The sequence below is a fragment of the Ovis canadensis genome, chromosome 17 (genome assembly GCF_042477335.2).
Source record: "Ovis canadensis isolate MfBH-ARS-UI-01 breed Bighorn chromosome 17, ARS-UI_OviCan_v2, whole genome shotgun sequence".
NCBI lineage: Eukaryota > Metazoa > Chordata > Mammalia > Artiodactyla > Bovidae > Ovis > Ovis canadensis.
The window spans coordinates 27,389,246-27,412,036 of NC_091261.1; the positions used below are offsets into that span (position 1 = coordinate 27,389,246).

The window sequence follows — 22,791 nt, forward strand, 5'->3', positions numbered from 1 at the left end:
GCAGTAAATGCTGATGTCATAATTTATACCTCAAGGAGATGATGCCTGTCATACCTGCATGATCTCATTATAATAAGCCTGGAGCAGTTGTAGCTTTTAAATATATTGATTACCCAGAATTTCCTTGTAGAAGACTCCACAGAAGTGAGACTCCACAACCTCTGTTAAAGTTCATTCACCCACTAATTGTTCCTTCTTATCGATTTCTCTTTATAACCCAAATGCCTGGCTCCCTTTCAGGAGATTGTAAGAGCCAAACTTGCTAGCTTAAAAAGGTTCTTTTTAGTTTGTAATTTAAAAAAAAAATTTTTTTTTTTCCTTAAGCTATAAAGGTGATATTTGGTGGGACTGTCTGGCAAGAGCTTTTTAATATGCTCGTCTTTTTTTAAATTTTTTTTCCGGTTGCGCCTTGAGGCTTGTGAAATCTTAGTTTTCTAAGCAGGGATCGAGCCTGGGCCCTCTGCAGCCTGGGCCATCCACAATGTAGTGTGGAGTCCTAACCATAAATTTGCTCTGATTTTATGAATCATTGCTGTAAGAGAAGTTTCAACAGGAGATTGTCTAACTCGCTGCCCTGTAGAATCCACAGGATTGCAAAACCTCTGTTTTTATGCCACGTGCCTTGTGAATCTGATTTGTGTAAAGTGAGCTAAGGGCACGTCTGCATTCAATGCCTTCCACTTTCTGTAGGAGAGTAGCTGTCTTAGCGGTAAATTCTACTCTTGTGACTGTCTTAGATTGGAGCCACATGGAGCCAGGCAGGACCTAGTCTTAGGCCTTGTATGACTTACTCCAGTATAATGCTCACTCGGTCATTGACAGTATGAACAGAAAGAAGAAGGGAGCAAAAACCAGGAGTTATTTGTTGAAACACTGTTTCCAGATGCTTCTTTTTACTGTGTTCTATCATCTGTATGCAGATTGACTTGAAGAAATTGCTTTATTATGTTTCTTTGGCACTGATACCTTTCATTCGGAAGGGGAGCCAAAAACTGCCTAAATAATGACTTTTTCTTTTCCCTGCCACTTCACAAAATGAAGCCACTGTTGTTTTTAGCGGATATTCCATTGTGCCACAGCCTGCTGACTTGCATTTTGTTCTGTGGTTTGTGCAGTAACATCGTTTTTGCTATTTATTTTTCTTTCTGAATTGTTTACTTTATTATTATTTTTTTACCACAACATGCAGCTTGCTATATTTTAATTCCCTGACCAGGGATTGAACCCAGGGCCCCAGCAATGAAAGCTCAAGCCCTAACAACTGACCACTGGGGAATTCCCTGCTATTTCCAAGAACATAAAGGAAGTAGTGCGTTAGGAATTGGTCCAGAGTACTTAATTGAGCTGGTTATACTCTGACACCTGCCTGTCTCCCACCAGTGAGTGCGTATTTTACACTTGTGCTCTCACTGGGGCACTAAACAGCTTCAGAGGTTCCCCCAGCAGCTGGTGTCTTGGCCTTGGTGCCCCAGAGGCAGGAGAGAGCTCAGTCCTTTGCCCTCCTCAAACTTCAAGGGTCTTAAGCAGAAGGCAACCCATTTGGCTGTCCCCACAAGAAGAACTAAGGGCTTCCCAGGTGGTGCAGTTGCAAAGAATCCGGAAACACAAGAGACCTGGGTTCAATCCCGGGGTCAGGAAGATCCCTTGGAAAAGGAAACGGCAACCCACTCCAGTATTCTTGCCTGGAAAATTCCAAGGACAGAGGAGCCTGGTGGGCTACAGTCCATGGGGTCACAAAGAGTCAGACACGACTGAGCGTGCATGCACACGATCAGAACTGGGAGGTTCAAAGAGTAAGAAACGTTAGACAGCCTCATAAGAACATTCTGCTGTGCTGATTAGTTGCTAAGTCGTGTCTGACTCTGTAGCCCCATGAACTATGGCCCACCAGGCTCCTCTGTCCGTGGGATTATCCTGGCAAGAATACTGGAGTGGTTGCCATTCCCTTCTCCAGGAGATCTAACCTGTGTCTCCCGTGTTGGCAGGTAGGTTCTTTACCACTGTGCCTCCTGGGATGATGCCCTCCAAGAGAATATGGACATATAGAATTGCAGATAATTCCAAGGCCCTGGGACACAAGAGTTGCAACCGGAGAGACAGAGGGAAAGGTCGACAGTTCTCTGTGGGTACATCTGACCTTCCAACCGGACTAATAAAGGAAATGGGGTGGAGGTTGTGTGCTTGATGGCACCTCACAGATAACACAGCCCTGAATGGTGCCTTGATTCCCCTGCCCATTGATTTGGTTTCCCTTTTCTTCACCACCTTAGAATCTCATCTGGGCCCATGTAGGCATTCATTTTCAGAACGGAAAGATAGAGTAGCCACGGCCTTGTCCAGGGCTCTGATTGTGACAGGGTACAGAGACAAAGTAAAGTGCCTGAGTTCACATAGCTGGTTACAGTCAGTTAGTGCAGAGCTGAGGTCAAGTTCTCAGCCCCCTCCACTGCCAGCCCAGGCCTTTTTAAATGCTACCATGCTGGCTTTTATGATTAAACATTCTTTTAGTCAGCAGCTACTGAGACCTGGAGTTTAATGAAAGGGTGCTAATTGGTTCTGCTTCTCCTGTTTCTCTACACTAGCGAAATGCTGGGTCATTTAGTTGCCTTTCACATGACATACATGTAATGTGGAGGTTGGCCATTATTCATGTTTCCGTGGCCTGTGTACCTTAGGAACTATTCCTGTATCCTCGGGAACATGGCAGCTTAAATGAAAGAACTTACTTTTTAATGTATAAGCCGTACAAGTTTATTTCAGGAAATTAGAAAATATAGATAAGCAAAGAAAGTAAAACATTAAAAAACAATAATGCGGCTGCTAAGTCGCTTCAGTCGTGTCTGACTCTGTGCGACCCCATAGACGGCAGCCCACCAGGCTCCCCTGTCCCTGGGATTCTCCAGGCAAGAACACTGGAGTGGGGTGCCATTTCCTTCTCCAATGCATGAAAGTGAAAAGCGAAAGTGAAGTTGCTCAGTCGTGTCCAACTCTTAGCGACCCCATGGACTACAGCCTCCTAGGCTCCTCCATCCATGGGATTTTCCAGGCAAGAGTACTGGAGTGGGGTGCCATTGCCTTCTCTGTATACATGTACACATATGTGTGTCTGATATACATATATGGCTAGTCTTTGTCAAGAAAATAAATGTCTATCCTGTCAATTTTAACAGGTAGATAATATTTTATTGTGTATATAAGGTAGTTTACCTAGCAGATTTGCTGTTTTTGGGAAATCTAGGGTTTTTTTCCCCTAATGATAACTGCATTTTGAAAAATCTTAGTATTCTCTAACCAAATATTTCTACCTTCCTTTAATTATCACCTTAGGATAAATTTATAGAAGTAGATATGCTGAATCAAAGAAGACTTTTAGTGTCATTAGCCTGATTACCCTCCAGAAAGATAGCCATTTACATTCTGTCCATCAAGGTAGGAAAGGACCTTGGCGTTTAAGTAAAATAAGCAAAATAATGGCATCAACCACTAATTCTTACTGCCCAGGTTGAATGAGTTACCTGAGCCTCTTTTTTCTCAAGTGATTATAAAGCTATGAGCATACTGTTATGACCTGTAAGAGACTGTAAGCGGAGTTATGTAAGAAGCTTATAATAGTTAGACAAGGATTGCTGGGCTTGCTTTACTTCAGTCGTACGTACACTCTGCAATCTAAACATAAGGGTGTCCGGGCCAGAGAGATTTGTGCTGAATGTGCGCTAGTCAGGCAACAGTTCAGCAGCTGGTTGTTAGTGCTCTGACATCAGAAATGAGAAGTGTCTTCAACATCAGAATATCTTCTACATCACATTTCAAGATGAGATCTTTGTGTTTTCTTGCTTATGATGGTCATAACAAAAGTAGCTAGTTAGTGCTTTGTATTGATGTATTCTAGACCTGTGCTAAGCAGTTTACGCATATTATTGTCCTTAATCTCCAGCACAGGCTCCTATGGTGTTGTTACCCCCATGTTACAGATGAGGAATCTGAAGCACAGAGAGATTAAGTAACTCTTCCATGGTCATAGAACTTTCGTTTGGTATGGAGGGGTTTGAAACCAGGTGTACTTCTTTGGCATCAAAGCCTGTGGTCTGAGCTATTACGTAATATTGTCTCACTGATAATCAGGCTGTGTATTACTCCAGATCATCTAACCTCTAGGGATATTTAGCCTCACTTCTAAAATATGTCAGTAGGTGGAACTGTAGCAATTAAGAGCAAGCATTTGAGGGCAGAAAAAAATCTGAATTTGACTTCATAGGATGTGGAAGCCTCAGCGTCCTCATCTGTAAAAGGAGGGTAATTGGATCTACTTGTAGGAGTGCTGTGAGATTACGTGTCTATGGTGAAATCATGGCACCTGGTCTTGGTAAATAAGCACAGATAAGTAATAGAAAACACATCATTATCACTGTTTAACTTATTTGAATTTTAGCTTTAATTGGATGTAGATTTTTAAGTTTTTATTTAATGTTGGAATATAATCAATTAACAATGTTGTGATAGTTCAGGTGAACAGCAAAGGGACTCAGCCGTACATATACATGTATTTCTTCTCCCCCAACTCCCCTCCCATTCAGGCTGCCATGTAACATCGAGCAGAGCTCCCTGTGGTATACGGTAGGTTTTTGTTGGTTATCCATTTTGAATATAGCAGTGTATACATGTCGATGGATGTGGATTTTTAAACCATCAATTTCCCTTTTGTTTCTGCTGCTGTGTCACTTCAGTCGTGTCCGACTCTGTGCGACCCAGTAGACGGCAGCCCACCGGGCTCCCCCGTCCCTGGGATTCTCCAGGCAAGAACACTGGAGTGGGGTGCCATTGCCTTCTCCAGTGCATGAAAGTGAAAAGTGAAAGTGAAGTCGCTCAGTCGTGTCCGACTCTTGGCGACTCCATGGACTGCAGCCCACCAGGCTCCTCCGTCCATGGGATTTTCCAGGCAAGAGTACTGGAGTGGGGTGCCATTGCTTTTGTTTCTGAAACTGTTCAAATCAGTGCATTATTTTGGGGTTGTATCTCTTGCCCTCTCCAGAGGCAAGTTTGTCCTTTTTCTGGCTGTAGGTAGTACAGTGGTGGCTTTGTAAATCCTACAGAGACAGCAAGTATCACTCAGGCATATTGGGTATTATCCTTTACTTTATTTTGTATTTAAATTACAACATTATCATCTTTGGGGCTAAGGTTGCATGTGTCTGAGGCCATACAATAGATGGTTCCCTTTCACCTTTATTTAAGTAGCTTCAAGCACAATTCTTTTGAGAACTGGATCAGTTTTGGGATCCAAACAGCCTGTTCTGGTATCTGAAAATACTGGATTGGTTGCTTTTTAATCCCTGGGAGGTTTAGTGAGTTTGTTTTGCTTGGGTTTTTTTTTTTTTTTTTTTCCTGCCTTGTCACAAGAGGTTTTTATTTTTGCCTAGACACAGACATATGTATCTGTACATGTGCATACATACCCTCTTGATCAGAGGAAATATACCATCTTAGATATAGTTGAATTCAGGTTTTTAAGTCAGTGCTGCAGTCCCAGAACCAAATTTTGTTAATATCAGTCATGCACCACTAAAGATATCCACTGACTCGCCATCAGTGAAGTTGTACGCCTTTGTTCTTAATCCTCAGAGGCCAGATACAATTGAATCCATTTTGTGGGTCCATTTTAATACCTCTGTCTTTTTATTTCACGTGGACTTGCTGTACTCTTAGGTACATCTCAAACCAGATGAGAAATAAGACTAGGCTGATTCAGTTTTTCCATCATCGTAGGTAGTGTTTAAATTTTGCCCAGATATACACACGGGGCCTGTGCATAGTATTCTGAAAACAAAACACAACCCTGCAAATGGTAAAAGATTCTCATTTTTCCAAAATTAATTTCTAAATTCTCTCAAGGCCCTCAGGTGTTGATCCAGTTTTTCCAGTAGCAAAAAGCTTTATCTTGGGTTTCCTGAAGCCTTCTCCTACCCGACACAGCTTTCTTTGTTGTTTCAGCTGATTGCACATCGGGTCAGCTTGTTGTTCCTGCTGTATCTCTGTCGAAGCAGCCTTGCCAGAAAGTCGACTGCCAAGTCCTTCCTTTCTCTTCTGAGTGCCTAAGACATTTTGCCCAAACGGTTGGGCAGATAGACCAGCCCTCTCTGAGAGTCATGGCAGAAGAGCTTCCTGTTATCTCACTCTGCGCAGTAACAGAAGCAAAGTTCCAGGCTCTTAAACATTGTAGCCCTTGTGCTTACTTTCTTGAGAAATGAAAGAGCCCTGTGTAAGGAACAGTCAGGGTTCCAACCTGTTTCTCTTGGAGCCTCCCTCTTTCCTAAAGGGTGATCTGACAACAGTGTCCCTTGCTCTCAGACTGTTAGCAGGACATTTGCTCTGTGATCTGAGCAGTACCCCCTGTTTGTTCTGAGATGGGAAGTGGACACTTGCTTTCAGAGAGAACTTTTACTTGATTGACATCTTCAGAATGTGCCTTGTCTGCTGGGGGAGGAATCCAGCCCTGCCTTCTATGTAGGCATCCTCGTATTTCCTGTCTCCAGAGCCTGGAGCCTTAAACACCTGTCCTCATTTATTTTTTGTGCCTTTAGGAAAGTGATCAGAGAATATGGTGCATCTGCAGAGTAAATATAAATGTAAAAGGTATATTTCCCGTCCTCTCCCTGGCAAGTGTCTGCTGGGTATAGATCAGAATCCATAGTTAATTCCTGGAACTACTGTTGGCTGATGGCATCTGTGTCTTTTTCTTTTCTCATTTATGCTGATAATGGTTTCTTATAATGGTATGCAGCGTTCTTCCTTATATACAACCCTGTTTTCTGGAACTTTGTAACCTTGGGCCTGGATATAGCCAGAAGAAACCTGAAACCTCCTTGGTAGCACAGAAGCAGGCCCAAAGCATCACGCAAAGAACTGAAGACCTAAAGATACTGAGATCTGGAATTGAAAGAGACACATGTACCACAGTGTTCACTGCAGCACTGTTTACAATAGCTAGGACACGGAAGCACCCTAGATGTCCATCGGCAGACGAATGGATACGGAAGCTGTGGTACATATACACAATGGAATGTTACTCAGCTATAAAAAAGAATGCATTTGAGTCAGTTCTAATGAGGTGGATGAAACTGGAGCCTATTATATAGAGTGAAGTAAGTCAGAAAGAGAAACACCAGTACAGTATATTAACGCATATGTACGAAATTTAGAAAGACGGTCACAACAACCCTATAGGCAACACAACAAAAGAGACACAGATGTAAAGAACAGACTTTTGGACTCTGTGGGAGAAGGCAGGGGTGGAATGATTTGAGAGAATAGCACTGAAACATGTATATTACCGTAGGTAAAAGAGATGAGCAGTACAAGTTTGATGCCTGAAGCAGGGCACCCAAAGCTCTGGGACAGCCCAGAGTGATGGGTTGGGAAGGAGCGGTGGGAGGGGCTTCAGGATGGGGGGACACATGTACACCCGTGGCTGATTCATGCCGATGTATGGCAAAAACCACCACAAAAACCTCCAATTAAAATTAATAAATTAAAACAAATAAAGATACTGAGATTTGCTGTCTCAGCACTTCTTCCTTAAAGGGAGCTGTAAGTGGCTGGTGGTGACTCCAGAAGGCCAGCCTCTTCACGTGACAGTGACTAGAATGAGAGAATCTGCAGGAGGTGAAGGAACACATGCAGCAGTGGGGGGGTGGGGAGGGGACACTGGTGGTGATCACAGACAGAAACGTGGGGAGTTACATCCCAGGCAGTGAGGCGTGGAGAAAAGAGCCAGTGGTGAGAATGGCGTCGGGGTGGCAGGCAGAGACTGTGAAAGTGACGGAACAGTGGGGCAGACTGATGAGCAGGAGGTCGTAAAGCAGCAAAGAAGGCGATAGAAGGGGAAACAACGTGGATAGAGACCCTGAACTCGATATAGGAGTGCTCAGATGGCTGCTTAACACCAAGGGTCAGTCGTGAAGACCTTCCTGTAGTCCCCGTGAAAACTGGAGGCAGAAGTGCACGTTTGTTGGATGAGTGTGCTGATGCGTATACCGCTTCCACCGTGGCTGAGTGTGTGTGTGTTTTGGGGGGTGGTAGGGTGGGCCTAGAGGAATAAGCACACGAAAACTGCAGGCGGTGTGTGCAAAGGTGAAGGCACAGCTGGGCTGCCCCGGGCCTTATAGCTGACGGGTTCTGTGCAGGACAACCAGGGAACAGGGAGGCTGACTTGCGGTCAGTTGCCACCACAGCCTAATAGCGACTCTCAGGTCAGGTACCTGGTATGACCACCTGGTAAAGGGCAGCGCAGGGTGGTATACCAGTCCACAGGTGGACTGTCCCGGCTCAGCCGAGGGACGTGTGCAAAGCAGCCTCTGGAAGGCACATCGACTATCGACATGGGCAGGGGCAGAGGAGGGGCAAAATCAGAGGCTGGGAACTACACCCGGTGGGTCTGAAGAAGTTCTTTGATCCCCTGAGTCCCCAGAAGTGCCTGTATCTTGAGGTGTGGACATCTGACAGTTGCCAGCAGGCACAGATGGGACGGCAGGGGAAGGGCACGTGGCCAGCACTGACTCTGGATTGGGCTCTGTCTGTATTGCCCAGCCAGCCGCAGCTGGGGATGGTGGTGACCTGTTTACAGGCAAGGAAGGACACAGTATATTTTAGAAAATTTTCCAATGCCTATTTAAAATTTTAAAGTCTAAAATGTTTTAAAACTCTCTGGCTAACTCCAGAATGACTCATTCCCGACATACTCCAAATGAGCATTGTATTTTGCGTTTGGACAGTGTTTTCTACTTTACAAAGTGTATCTATAGACATTATTCCATGTGATTTTTTTATAACATTTCTCTGAAATGAATAAAGTTTTTTTTTTTTTTAATTTGTCTGCATTTTACATGTAAAGAGTTTGAGACAGAAAAAGATGAAACAGACTGTCTACAGGCACCCAGTTGGCTGCTGGGAGAAAGGGAGGGGGACCCAGGTTTCATGAGCTCTAGCTCTTGCCGTGACAGTGTAGTGCAGAGTCGTCGATTGCTTTTCCACGTGGTTGACTGTGACCCCAAAAGAGTGAGCCGTGGAAAGGGCCTGTGAAGAGCTCCAGCCTCTTCATTCGCGTTTCCGTAGGACTGCCTCCTAACTCAGAGATTTAGTCTTTATCCTTTACAGAACCATTCCATGTGGGCAGTTTTGGTGTTTCGGCTCAGAGTAAAAGAAAACGAATGTGGGTTTGTTTTGGTTTTGTCTTTCCTCGACCAGTGGATCTGAAAACCCTCCAAGTGTGAAAGTGTTTGTCGCCCAGTCATATCAAACTCTCTGCTACCCCATGGACTGTAGGTAGACCCCCAGGCTCCTCTGTCCGTGGAATTCTCCAGGCAAGAATACTGGAGTGAGGTGCCATTTCCCTCTCCAAACGTGCCTCTTATTCCCCAAGAGATTTTAGTCCTGTTCCTCACAGTTCTGAGTATCACAGGACACATTTCTATCTCCTTCTTTTCCCAGTCAGTTATCAGAGTGAGATTCTGAGATATATACAGTTACTGGTGACAAAGAACAGAGAGAAGCTGTTTTTAAGAAATCAATTAAAAGATAACTTGGAAATCTTAAGGAGACATCTGAAGGAATCAATCAGTAGAGTTGCAAAATCTTTTTTAAATTCTGAAATGAATGATGCAGACAATTTATAAAATAGGGATGTCTTCTAACAAACTGTTTTGCAAGGTCATTAACTATCGCAGGGCAAGAAAGAAACAAAAGAAGGGAATTTGTTCTAGTGTGTCAACAAGGACATTGGCTTGGCATCCCTGTTTTGCCCTGCAGCTGTGGGCAGAGAGCAGGGTACCTGTTATCTACTCTCCCAGGCTTGGGTTGATTCAGTTTGCAGGTTGGCCGGCGAGATGACTCTCGCTTCTTGTTTCTGACTTGGATGGAGGTTGTGAGGATGACCTCATCCCATTACAATTCAGAGCAACGGCGCTGGTGAGGACAGGGCTGCTATTCCCTAGTGATAGTCCATTTTCACATCTCATTCATAATTGAAGGGAGGGAGGATCATTTTTTGCCCATTATAGGAGGTGGTTACATCAGATCTCCAGGGGCATACCGAAGGCCTTGTATTGTTGCAACTTAACAATTGTAACCTAGTCTCCTGACAAGATCTGCCTTCCCCTGAAAAGTGTAGATTCCTAGAGGGAGAAAAGAGGATAGGGCTAAGTTCCCAACCCAGAAAAGTGAATGGGAGAAACGTTGTTGCCTTCCCACCCTAAAAGACTGTCCCCAGAGTTTCTGGACTCACCTGGTCAGACGTGACCATACACTATACTTACTCTTGGATTTTTAATACATCTTTCATCGTCTTCTGTGTGATTTCCTCTGACAGAGAAAAAGTATTAGAAGGCAGAGCTGATGGCAGTACATAGGGATGGGGTGAGCCTGGTTTGAAGGTATCATTTACATGCTGATGTTCATTATTACCATTTTATGTTTGTGCAGGTGGTTCCAGAAAAGAAATCACTGAACACTGGGAATGGCTGGAGCAGAATCTGCTGCAGACACTTTCCATCTTTGAAAATGAGAATGATATCACCACATTTGTGAGAGGAAAAATACAGGTAGTGTTTTATTTATTTTATTTATTTATTTTTATTAACATATAACTAACTTGCTGCACTGTGTTAGTTCTAGGTACACAACACAGTGATTCAGTATTTCTTAAGTTAGGGGAATTTAAAACAACAACTTTTCACTAGAAAGAATTTCAAACTTACAGAAAAGTTGCAAAAGTAAGAATTGCATAAAACATACCTGGAGATCCTTTACTTACATTCTTCTGTTATTAACAGTTGACCACATTTAAATTTATTATTTGTGTGAAACATTGAAAAGCATCAGTAAGCTTAGAAAAGATGGCAGCTCCCAAATTAAAAAAATATATATATTATTGAATAACGAAAAGCTTGGACTATAAAGAAAGCTGAGCACCGAAGAATTGATGCTTTTGAACTGTGGTGTTGGAGAATACTCTTGAGAATCCCTTGGACTGCAAGGAGATCCAACCAGTCAATCCTAAAGGAGATCAGTCCTGGGTGTTCATTGGAAGGACTGATGTTGAAGCTGAAACTCCAGTACTTTGGCCACCTGATGTGAAAAGCTGACTCATTTGAAAACACCCTGATGCTGGGAAAGATTGAAGGCAGGAGGAGAAGGGGACAACAGAGGATGAGATGGTTGGATGGCATCACCAGCTCAATGGACATGGGTTTGAGTGAATTCTGGGAGTTAGTGATGGACAGGGGGGCCTAGGATGCTGCAGTCCATGGGGTCACAAAGAGTCAGACACTACTGAGTGACTGAACTGAACTTATTGATAAAACCAAGTAGATTTGATAAATCTTCCTTTGGTTTGAGTCATGTGTCTGAATTTCTGGGAAGTAATATAAGTGGGGGAGTCTGAGGACTCCATAGAGGGGCTGGGTGAAAGGGGGCAGTGGTTGGTGGGGAAACAGAGACAGGAGGGGTCTTCTCCTTCCAGGAGTCACTGCTGAGGCTCTGTTACCTTTTTGTCTTCGTTGTTCAGTCTCTCAGTCGTGTCCAGCTCTTTGCAACCCCATGGACTGCAGCATGCCAGGCTTCCCTGTCCTTCACTATCCCCCAGAGTTTGCTCAAACTCATGTCCATCGAGTCAGTGATGCCATCCAACCATCTCATCCTCTGTCATCCCCTTCTCCTCCTGCCTTCAGTCTTTCCCAGCATCAGGGTTTTTTCCAATGAGTCAGCTCTTTGCATCAGGCGTCCAAAGTATTGGAGCTTTGGCTACAGCATCAGTCCTTCCAGAGAATATTCAGGGTTGATTTCCTTTAGGATTGACTGATTTGATCTCCTTGCAGTCCAAAGGACTCTCAAGAGTCTTCTCCAACACAATTCAAAAGCATCGATTCTTCGGCACTCCGCCTTCCTTATGGTCCAGCTCTCACATCTGTACATGACTACTGCAGAAACCATAGGTTTGACTATGCAGACCTTTGTAGGCAAAGTGATGTCTCTGCTTTTTAACGTACTGTCTAGATTTGTCATAGCTTTTCATTGTCCTCCCTCAAGTGTTACTGTCTTTGGGAAATAGGCACAAATCAGAAGTGGTAGGAAGAAACTGAAGCTTAAAAGTAATAAGAGATGGTATGGGGAGGGAGGTAGGAGGGGGGTGCAGGATTGGGAACTCATGTACACCCGTGGCGGATTCAAGTTGATGTATGGCAAAACCAAGACAGTATTGTAAAGTAAAATTTTTTAAAAAGTAATAAGAGAAATAAAGCAGGAGCAAATTATGGGTCAAATAGCCATTCTTTTTACCCTTTTCATTACATCAAAAGTGTCAGGTTTAATTCCCCTGAAACCAATTATGAGGAAGAATTGCTATTAATGCAATTATGTGTGAAAATCATTCATGTGCAAATAGATGGTTTAAGCACTCACAGATTGTCCAGTAATGAAGGGAACCAACACACTTACTTGTTTCGAGACCTAATTAACTTTTTAAAATTACAAATGTTATAATTAACTGCAGAGGCAACCACAATCCAAACACCATAGGTAACTTTTGTTTTTTTCTTTTTAGATTTCTCGTATGCTTATTTATCCTAATAGTAGTCTGGCTATACATATAACTTTATATCATATCTTTTTTCTCCAATGTCTACTATTTTGTTGTATAACTTTAGCTGTTATTATAATAACTGAATATTATCCCATAATTGACCTTACTATTCCTCCTTAAGTAAGTCTCCCTAGCTTTTAGACTAGTGAGAGTCAGGTACAAACAATAATACAATGAATTCTTCTATTCATATGTAACTTTTCTTATAGTTTTTCTCCTCTTTAGGATAGATTACAAAATGTTGGTTAATGGGTTAAGTTTAAATGCTTTTAATGGACGTTAGTAGATATTGTCAGTATGTTAGAATCCCTGTGTGATTATAATGTTGCTTGCTTTCAGCATTATAATTGTTTAAGTAGTTTTGCAAATTTAAGTAAAAGTTGGTGTCTTATTGTTTTCATTTTTGTCTTTGATTATGAGGTTGAATATTTTTTCATGTTTGCTAAGTCAATGTTCCCCTTTTTATGAACTACCTATCAATGTTCTTTGTACTGGATGTCCTGAATATTTGGACTGTAGCAATTTTACAAAATTACATGGAGCTGTTGCCTAGAACAGGGGTGACCTATTTCATATTAAGAAGAACCTATAGAACATATATACCCTGGTGGCTCAGTGGTAAAAAATCCACCTGCCAATGCAGGTTCAATCCCAGGATCAAGAAAATCCCCTGGAGGAGGGCATGGCAAACCAGTCCAATATTCTTGTCAGGGAAATCCCACGGACAGAAGAGCCTGGCAGGCTACAGTCCATGGTGTCGCAAAAGAGTCGGACATGACTGAGTAACTAACCAGCAAGAGCAACATAGAACATACAGGAAGGAGATCATTCCATCCCTTTGTTCCATCATCTGGTCCACCTGGCTAAAGTTAAGTAATCTGAAGAGATTCTGCATTGTGAACCCTCTTTTTTTTCTTGAAGTTGGGAAAGTTGGAAGTGGAACTTTAGGGATTATTATCCTTATTGTTGAAACTAGTTGGTGAGGCCTGGTCTGTTGATATTAATGTGTTTTAGTGATGTTTTTCACCTCTATGTCCTTATAAATCCTCTCATATTTAAAGAAATTTTCTTTTAAAAATTTCAACGAGCCTTCTAGATATGTAGTACTTATTAGCTCTTTGATAGCATGAAAAAGTGAAAGTGTTGGTCTCTCGCTCACGTCAGACTCTTTGTGACCCCATGAACTGTAGCTCGAAAGGCTCCTCTGTCCGTGGAATTCTCCAGGCAAGAATACTGGAGCTGGTAGCCATTTCCTCCTCCTAGGAATCTTCCCAACCCCAGGGACCGAATCTGGGTCTGCCGCATTGCAGGCAGAGTCTTTACTGTCTGAGTCACCGGGGAAGCCCCTTGGATAGTGTAGTTTGAAGTTAATATTCCTTCTCTCTGAACATATGGGTGTCATTTGGTTTGTTCTACATCGCTCTTTTCTAGTATTCTTCTGACTTCAGGGCAGAGCCTTGCTACAGGACAGTGGACATTAGGCTTGAGGGTCTCCATGCGCACTCGGACTTGACTGGCCGTTGGCATTGCCTAAGGACCCAACTGCAACTCCATGTTAGGTGCTCTCATTCTGTCCCTTTCACCTATTCACTCATTCATTTCCTGTCTCCTTCTTGCATGTTTTTGGCTCTGTGAAGGTATTGATAGCTCTGAAGTGTCATATAGGTCCCATCTCTACACCCGTGTCTCCATCCCTGCCCTGCGAATAGGTTCATCTGTACCAGTTTTCTAGATTCCATGCGCTGTGCTGCGCTTAGTCGCTCAGTTGGGTCTGACTCTTCGCGACCTCATGGACTGTAGCCCACCAGGCTCCTCTGTCCATTCTCCAGGCAAGAGTACTGGAGGGGATTGCCATGCCCTCCTCCAGGCGATCTTCCCAACCCAGGGATCGAACCCAGGTCTCCCACATTGCAGACACAGTCTTTACTGTCTGAGCCACCAGGGAAGCCCAAGAATACTGGAATGGGAAGCCTGTCCCTTCTCCAGGGGATCTTCCTGACCCAGAAATCAAACTGGAGTCCCCTGCATTGCCCGCAGATTCTTCACCAGCTGAGCTACCAGGACAGTCCCTAGATTCCATATATATGCCTTAATATATGATGTTCACTTTTCTCCTTCTAACTTACTTCACTCTGTATAACAGACTCTAGATTCATCCACATCACAGCAAATGACCATATGTTTCTTTTTATGTCTGAGTAATGTTCCCTTGTGTATATATATTGCACATCTTCGTTACCCATTCATTTGTCAATGGCCTAGAGGGGTGGGATGGGAGGGTGGAAGCGAGGCTCAAGAGGGAGGGGGATATATGTATACCCACAGCTGACTGGTGGTGGTGTACAGCAGAAACTGACACAGCCTGGTAAAGCAATTATACTCCAACTGAAAAAAAAGACATGTCACAAAGGCTGCAGACATATCTGCCAGTTGTAACAGGTGTTTTCATCCCGCTTCTCTCTGAACTGGATTCTGCTCCTCCCCACCCAGACGTCTAGGGCCCTCATGCTCCCTGCTGGTTGTCTGCAGTTCCTTGGAATAGCACGCCACCAGAGCCTGCTTACCCCCAAAGCAGGTCCAAAATGTGTCTCCCCTGGCTTCCCCCGAAGCAGCCTCTCTATTCTCTCGGTGGAGTGGTACCAAAAGTAACTAGAGGGAACAGCCTTACCTTAAGAGCCTCTGAGGGAAATGCGTTGCTACTTCCGACGCCATTCAGCCCTCCCGTGAAACAGAAGAATAGGAGTCGGCAACTTGGTACTTAGTTTTCCAAATTGATTTTGCTAACTCTTAAGCAATTTTAGACTTAGAAATCTGTGACTCTGGAGGTCACAATGAAAACTAAGATAGGGCCCCTTAAGATACATGTTTACTTGGAAAGACAGCATATACTCTTTTTTTCTTTAATCTTATTTATTTATTTAGTTTTGGTTGCACTGGGTCTTCATTGCTGTGTGCGGGCTTTCTCTAGTTGAGGCAAGAAGGGGCTACTTTTTGTTGTGGTGCGAGGGCTTCTCGTTGCTCTGGCTTCTCTGGTTGCCGGGCATGGCCTCTGGTTTATGCGGGCTTCATTAGTGGTGGTTTACAGGCTTAGTTGCCCCTCGGCATGTCGGACCATGGATCGAACTGGTGTCCCCTGCATCGACACTGAACCACCAGGGAAGTCCCAACATATACTCTTATAATAAATTTTTCTAAATTAAATACCTCTTAGGTGCTAGCTGCTGTCGGTAAAAACTTTTTGAGACATTGTATTGGAAAAGCATATTTAGTGGTTGGGGGACATATACACAAAATACTTCCAGCCAACATAGAAATTAAGAGAACATAAAGACGAGAATGCTGGTGCTTATGCCGGACTTGGTTAGTTTCATAGAAAATGTGATATTTACACTGAACCTGGAAAGGTGGATTTGGGCAGACCAAGAAGGGGTTCTTTGTCACAAGATGCAGATTGGATTTTTCCCCTCTTACACTGATAGACTGTGGACATTTTCATGGTGGAGATGCTGTTGTCAAATCTGTTTCAGAAAGTAGCTGTACAGAATATATCACAGTGTAGAAACACTCCTGATGGCATGCCCATTGGGAAGCCACTACGGGAATTCCTGAACTATGCAAAGGGACTAAGGTGGCAAGAGGCTGAAGACCTGTCTAGGGCTGTGTTTGCTGTTTTGATTGTTGTTTACATGTTTGTTTTCCACTAGAATTGAATGGTGATGGAGAGGATGGAAAACAAAGCCCTCTCCCCCTTCCCTCCTGCCATCATTCCTTAGTATCACAGCTGCTGGCAACTGGAGTGGACAGTCTGGCAATGAAAATAAAATTCAGGACATCATATGCATTAAAAAATTTCACTACATCAGGCACAGAGGATCAGCAGTATTTAATGTGAGGAAGAAGAGTTATACTTGGGAGAAGCGTCTGTAAAGAGCTGGTAACTGGACTGGATTTTGAGATTAGGTAGGATTAGTGATGGGTGATACAGTGGTGAAGAATCTGCCTGCCAATGCAGGAGACTCGAGAGGCGAGGGTTTGATCCCTGGGTAGGAAAGATCCCCTGGGGGAGGAAATGGCAACCCACTGCAGTATTCTTGCCTGGAAAATTCTGTGGACAGGGGAGCCTGGCAAGCTATAGTCCATGGAGTCACAAAGAGATCGACATGACTAAGTACACACAGAATTAGTGAAACAGACAGCAGTCTTTCTCTAGATTTTATGCCCTCAGAATGAATGACGGGACCGCAGGCAAGAAGGTGAAAAGCCTACAGATGACGTATCCAGGCTCTGAATGTGCTTTGGATCTTGTCAAGTGCAGTGCAGTGGGAACAAGTGTTGCAGTGTTGGTTGGATCAAAAATGTGCGTGGTCTAGAATGTTGGATTTTACATGGGGATTGTAGGGAAACAATTTGATAATAAGAATTTTGTAGTTTTAATAAGTTTGGGGAAGACATATTTGTAGGGAGCATCCAGAATTCACTGGAAGCCCAAAGGCAGGAATACCTCTAGGTATGAGGCTGCCCAGATTCACATGACAGCTTTGGGATCAAAACCCCAGACATTCATGCTCCAGAGCTCATGTTTATCTCACTGTACCTTGTGAACAGAGAAAATGGAGATGAGGTAAGAGGGATTTGGTGATTACAAAGTCAAAGGTGGAATTTCAAGGAACATTTTCCCTCAGGAGACATATGTAGAAGCCATTTTTCATTGAATTATGAAGGAACTGGGTAACAAACAGCCCCTCAAGCTGCTAAAATGATTAAGCAGTAGGTTAAGCCAGTTACTTGTCTTGCAGAGATCTTATTTCCTGTGCAACTGACCAAAAACGGTGTGTCTTATATAATTTCCACTCCAATATTCACCTCTCTTCTGTTCATATGGTGGCTTGTTCCTTTTATCCAGGTTCCTGGTATTTTTCATGGCCGAGAGACGGTGGGTCTGTGGCTAATAATCAGTTAATGACATGTGTTTTGGTCTTTCTTTGCTCTACATTGATCTGTGTTGCTCTTCAGAAATCTTTTAGTACAGAAATGCTGCTTGTTAAGTGGTTTCGGTTTGGGGAGTTGGCTTTGAGAATAATTCAATTTTTTCAAGTGTCCCTTAGAAGAAATTTTTTCCCTTGCCAGTATGTACAACACACGGAAAAGAAACAGTTGTAATGATAGTGATACGAGTTGTGCGTTTGTGCTTTATCCCTTCTTAGGGCATCATTGCAGAGTATAACAAAATCAACGACGTGAAGGAAGATGATGACACAGAGAAGTTCAAGGAAGCCATTGTGAAGTTCCATCGGCTGTTTGGAATGCCCGAGGAAGAGAAACTCGTCAACTATTACTCCTGCAGCTACTGGAAGGGGAAGGTCCCCCGACAGGGTTGGATGTACCTCAGTATTAATCACCTTTGCTTTTATTCTTTTCTGATGGGAAGGGAAGGTGAGTCCCCTAGAATTTCAGAGGTAAGCTTTTGAAAGGCTACTGAGGTTTTTGCCTGTCCTGAATGTAAACCATATCTAAACATCAACAGTAGTAAATCTGCAGTTGTAACTGATTTGTGATGACTTGACAGTTGAATTCAATCATTTTTGGCTCCGTTGCTGTAAACTACTTGATTGTGAGATAATAAAAATTGACCAAAGGTATAATTCATTGAGTAGACAGGGACTTAAATCTGTAATAATCATAACTCAGAATTTTTGTGGTCTAGATTTGTCTTTTGAAACTATCAAGCAGAATATTAATAAATATAAGCACATAAGCTCATAGGAGTTCTGTGAAATTGGAGGGTGGTGGTGTGAGATTTCCAGTATCTTGAAAGGATTTTAAGGAGCCACATATTGACCCAGCCTCATTCTCTGTGCTCAGCCAAGCTGGTCATCCGGTGGGTGGACATCACTCAGCTCGAGAAGAACGCCACGCTGCTTCTACCCGATGTGATCAAAGTGAGCACGAGGTCTAGCGAGCATTTCTTCTCTGTATTCCTCAACATCAATGAGACCTTCAAGTTAATGGAGCAGCTCGCCAACATTGCCATGAGGCAGCTCTTAGACAATGAGGGCTTTGAACAAGATCGATCCCTGCCCAAACTGAAAAAGAAATCTCCTAAGAAAGTGTCTGCCCTAAAACGGTAGGTGACAGAGACCTGAAGTCTTACAGGCTTTAGAAACAAGAACCCATCTGTTCATTTATGAAAGTTAACCTTTTCTGAACAGCTTCAAGGGTTCAGAACACTTTTCTGGGTATAGATACAAAACTGAGAAAGACTGCCTAAAGCACTCACTGTTCAGCAAGTGAGGCAGACATGACCAGCCCCAGCACTATAGGTTGGGACCTATTTTAGTGCTCAGAGCAGAGAACCTTGAGTACACACACAGGGAGATGGGCAGAGAAGGACCTCTCCATGGAGCTGCTCAGAGCAGGGTTCTCAAAATTACTCAGTCAGTAGGATGAGTATTACTTTAGACATATTATTTCAGGCAGAGGGACAATATGGTAAGGGAAACACAAGGGAAAAGCACAGAGGAAAGTAAGCTCATCAACATTTATGGAAGGTGGCTGGGCATGGGATGAGGCTATGCTGCAGAGAAGCCTGGAAGTCTGGATGTGAGAGTGAAGGCTAGAGAGAAGGTATGGGGAAAGCTGACGTTCTAATGTGTGATGGTATGCATGGAATCATCCCTAACTGAGATGGGGACGAGGGAAGGGAGAGCGTGTCCAAAGGATATGAGAATTCAATTTTGATCACGTTGAGTTGAGTTGCCTGCAGGGCGTCTAACTAAACATCAGTTCAGTGGGGTAAATGGAATTGGCCATTGTTGCTGTACAGCTGGTTGAAACCTGACAAGAGGTCACTGTAATGAAAACGCCTTTGTTGATTTGAGACATGTTTTGATAGAGTGATAAGAAGATGGGTTACTGTGGTGGGTTGAATGCACGTGAAAGGCAAGGCAAGGGAATTAGGTCAGTACAGACTGCTTTGTCGAGAAATTCAATGGTAAAATAGGGGGTTTGCTCTGTTTTAGAATGAAAACATTTGAACAGAAGGTAGTATGAAGTAGGCAGGTGGGAAGAGTTTGTTGATGAGGGTAACACAAAGACAGAAGGGAGCATGGAGATAAAGCCAGAAGAAAATGAATAATTTTAAAAGTGGCATCTTGGACTTCCCTGGTGGTCCAGTGGTTAGGACTCTGTGCTTCCAACGCAGGGGACTCGGGTTCAATTCCTGGTCGAGGAATTAAGATCCCACATACCAAGCAAAGCGACAAAATAAATAAATAAATAAATAAAAGGATCTCACAGCATGCAGAAGGATGCTTGTGTGTGCTGATAACCTGTCCCTTCAAAACAGGCAAAAGAAGAAGGAGGAGATGAGGATGGAGGCAGTTTTAGAGATAGAAGGGAGGGAATTGGAGGGCCTGTCTTTGCCTTGTGATGCCAGAAACTGGATCATCAGGGGCTGAAGTGGCCTAAAATCTTGAGCAAAGATGTGTAAATGATGAACAGGAAGAAGGAACCCATCAGAGAAAAGCTCATGGTCACTGGAGGACCCAGCTGGGCTTAGACCCTCTGGTTGTCCAGGAGGTGGGCTGTTCCTGTGTTTCAGGCAGTTGTGTTGTTTATTCAAGGTGACCACCGACAGCCTGCAGGTTCATGCGGCTTATGTGCATCCTCATTAGGTCATTCTTAAAAGGTAAGACCCCGAGAGTGGCTGCGGATGAGTATAAATGTCATCACCTCTTCAAAAACTACTGTATTCTTTTAGAAAGAGAATTATTTTCTGTCTAGGCCTTGTTTTCCTAAGATTCTTTGACATTTACAGATACTGATTGTAAAATGACTACACAGGGGACCTAAATATATTAAAATGATTTTATTATGCTTTTGGGTCATCATTGGAGTTAACTCCAGCAGAAAGCCAAGAAGGTAGAAATAAGTCTGACAAGGTGGAAGGGAAAGATGGGCCGGGAAATCTCTGTTGCCGCGTCATTGAGAGGTACTCAAACTTTTCTCTTGTGGGGAGAGTTATTACTGCTGTTTTCCAGTGATCTGGACGCCAGGGCCAAGAGTGAGAGGTACCGTGCACTCTTCCGACTGCCCAAAGATGAAAAATTAGATGGCCACACAGACTGCACCCTCTGGACTCCATTCAACAAAATGCACATTTTGGGGCAGATGTTTGTGTCCACGAACTATATCTGCTTCACCAGCAAGGAGGAGAACCTGTGTAGCCTCATTATCCCACTGCGAGAGGTACGTGGAAGGTGGCAATGGGTGTTTTAAGAGTTTTATTGGTAATCCTTTTCTGGGTATCTTACCATCACTGAGTTGGCTTTTAACCATGGGTGAGCGTTCCTAATTCTTTGGTGCCATCTGCCCCTCTTTTATGTGTTGTCATTGCTCCGAATGACCATGGGGCCTGCGAGGTTTCTCCTTCCAGAAGCAGACTGGTGTTTTATTCTTGTTCGGGTAAGGTGAGATCAACAGAGCAGGAAATGACTGTCACTGAAAAGATGCTTGTTATACTCATGGATCCCATCAGGGGGCGCACGCCATGCTAGAGGGCCCGCAGGGGGCAAGCACCAGGTGGGTCAGCAGACCGAGGAGCAGGGAAGGATGTGGACTGGAGTCTTGATTGTGATGCCTTGGGAAGAAACAGGTGAGACAGGATAAGCAGGCTTGGGATTGGCAAGTTGAAAAATTCCAGCAGGCTCTAGGGCAGAGGCCCTGTCCCTAATTGCCTGGTTCCTGGCCCTGGGGTGACGAGGGCAAGATGAATAGGGGCCCTGAGTGTGAGAGGAGGTGAAGGAGGACCTTGGGGTTTGGACTGGTTGGTTTGCTTGTGAAAGGCCTTCTCACAGGTGAGTCCTCTACTCTCTCCAAGAGTTGGTTAACTCTGGGTCAACAAGGCCCCGAGATGTGAAAACATCAAATAGAGAAACTAGAACGTGTAGTTACTACTCCTGGCCCACAGCCTGAGCATCTGGATCTTTAGGGAGTAGTCTAGGTTGTGAGTCAGAAAGTCAAGATCTGTCTAGTTTATTGGTTCCCTCTCTTAGAATCACTGGGACCACTGGCAAAATCTCTGCAAATTTTGGAGTCAGTACTTTAATAAGATTCCAGGCTGAGGCCCACGGACAGTGAAGGCTGAGGAATATTATTATTGTACCTGGGTTGGCAGTGGGCTCTCTTGTGTCTTCACAGTGATAGGTTGTTCACGTACTTGTGGAGAAGCCTTGCTGTTGGGGGTTGAGAAGAAATTCCAGGTTAGGATGTCCAGGGCTGGCAGATCCGCAGTTTCTAACCTGGCTGCTTTCAACCTACTTTGGTCCTTTCCTAGAAATTAAGATGCTTAGAAGCTTTGGCTATTTAATCAAGGTTGAGCCTTTGTTAAGATTTCCTGTGGTAAAGGATTCAAGTTTCTCTTTGCCTTTTTTCTTTTTAAAAAAATAATCATTTATGTCAGCAAATTTCCTTGTTTCATTTTTTCTTGTTTGCATCATTATCACAGAAAATTATTAAAATACAGACAAATAGAAAGAAAACAAAACTCACCCCTAGTCCCACCATTCAAAAATGACCACTGTGAATGTCCTGCTATGTAGTTGTTCAGGCTTTCTATGCATTGCTGTGTTTATGTCATTTATATTATTTAGGTTTAAGAAATAATGAATTTTATTTTTTGCCTATTTCTCTTAACAGTGAGTGTACGCTAAACTTATTTCCATATCATAAAATATTCTTGTATAACTTTTAATGACTGCATATTATTCCATTACTGGATATGTATAATTTATTTCTTCTTATTTAGGTTACCTTTGGTTGGACCTTTGCATTATTTTTTTGTTTGTTTCCTCCCAATCATATGTATAATTTTCCTTAAATTATAAATTCCTAGAAGTTTGCTGCTACTGCTGCTAAGTCACTTCAGTCGTGTCTGATAACTGGTGGATTAAAACGAATACAAAGTGTTAGGCAATGGAAAAATCTAGTTTTCTTTCTTATAGGGTGAGCTCATTGGTATTATAACACATTTGGAGACTAGAATTATCGGGGGTGAATTCTGAGATGGATGGTTGATCGGTACTTACAGGTGGCTCTGAAATGCATCTTATAGCTTTTTCCAGCAAACTTACCCTCTTTATCTTAGGGAGTTACTAGACTCT

General features: G+C 43.3%; 1 protein-coding gene and 1 non-coding gene across 2 annotated transcripts in view; both read left to right on the plus strand.

Annotated features, from left to right (window-relative positions):
- TBC1D9 (TBC1 domain family member 9) overlaps nt 1-22,791 on the plus strand; it is a 120,824-nt gene that overhangs the window by 57,774 nt on the left and 40,259 nt on the right. Inside the window, exons 3-6 of the mRNA XM_069556855.1 lie at nt 10,474-10,592; nt 17,836-18,064; nt 18,494-18,755; nt 20,671-20,878. Coding sequence (XP_069412956.1) covers nt 10,474-10,592; nt 17,836-18,064; nt 18,494-18,755; nt 20,671-20,878 — 818 coding nt within the window. The remainder of the gene's footprint in view (nt 1-10,473; nt 10,593-17,835; nt 18,065-18,493; nt 18,756-20,670; nt 20,879-22,791) is intronic.
- TRNAG-UCC (transfer RNA glycine (anticodon UCC)) lies at nt 19,790-19,862 on the plus strand. Its single transcript has one exon. It is a non-coding gene; the product is annotated as a tRNA-Gly (tRNA).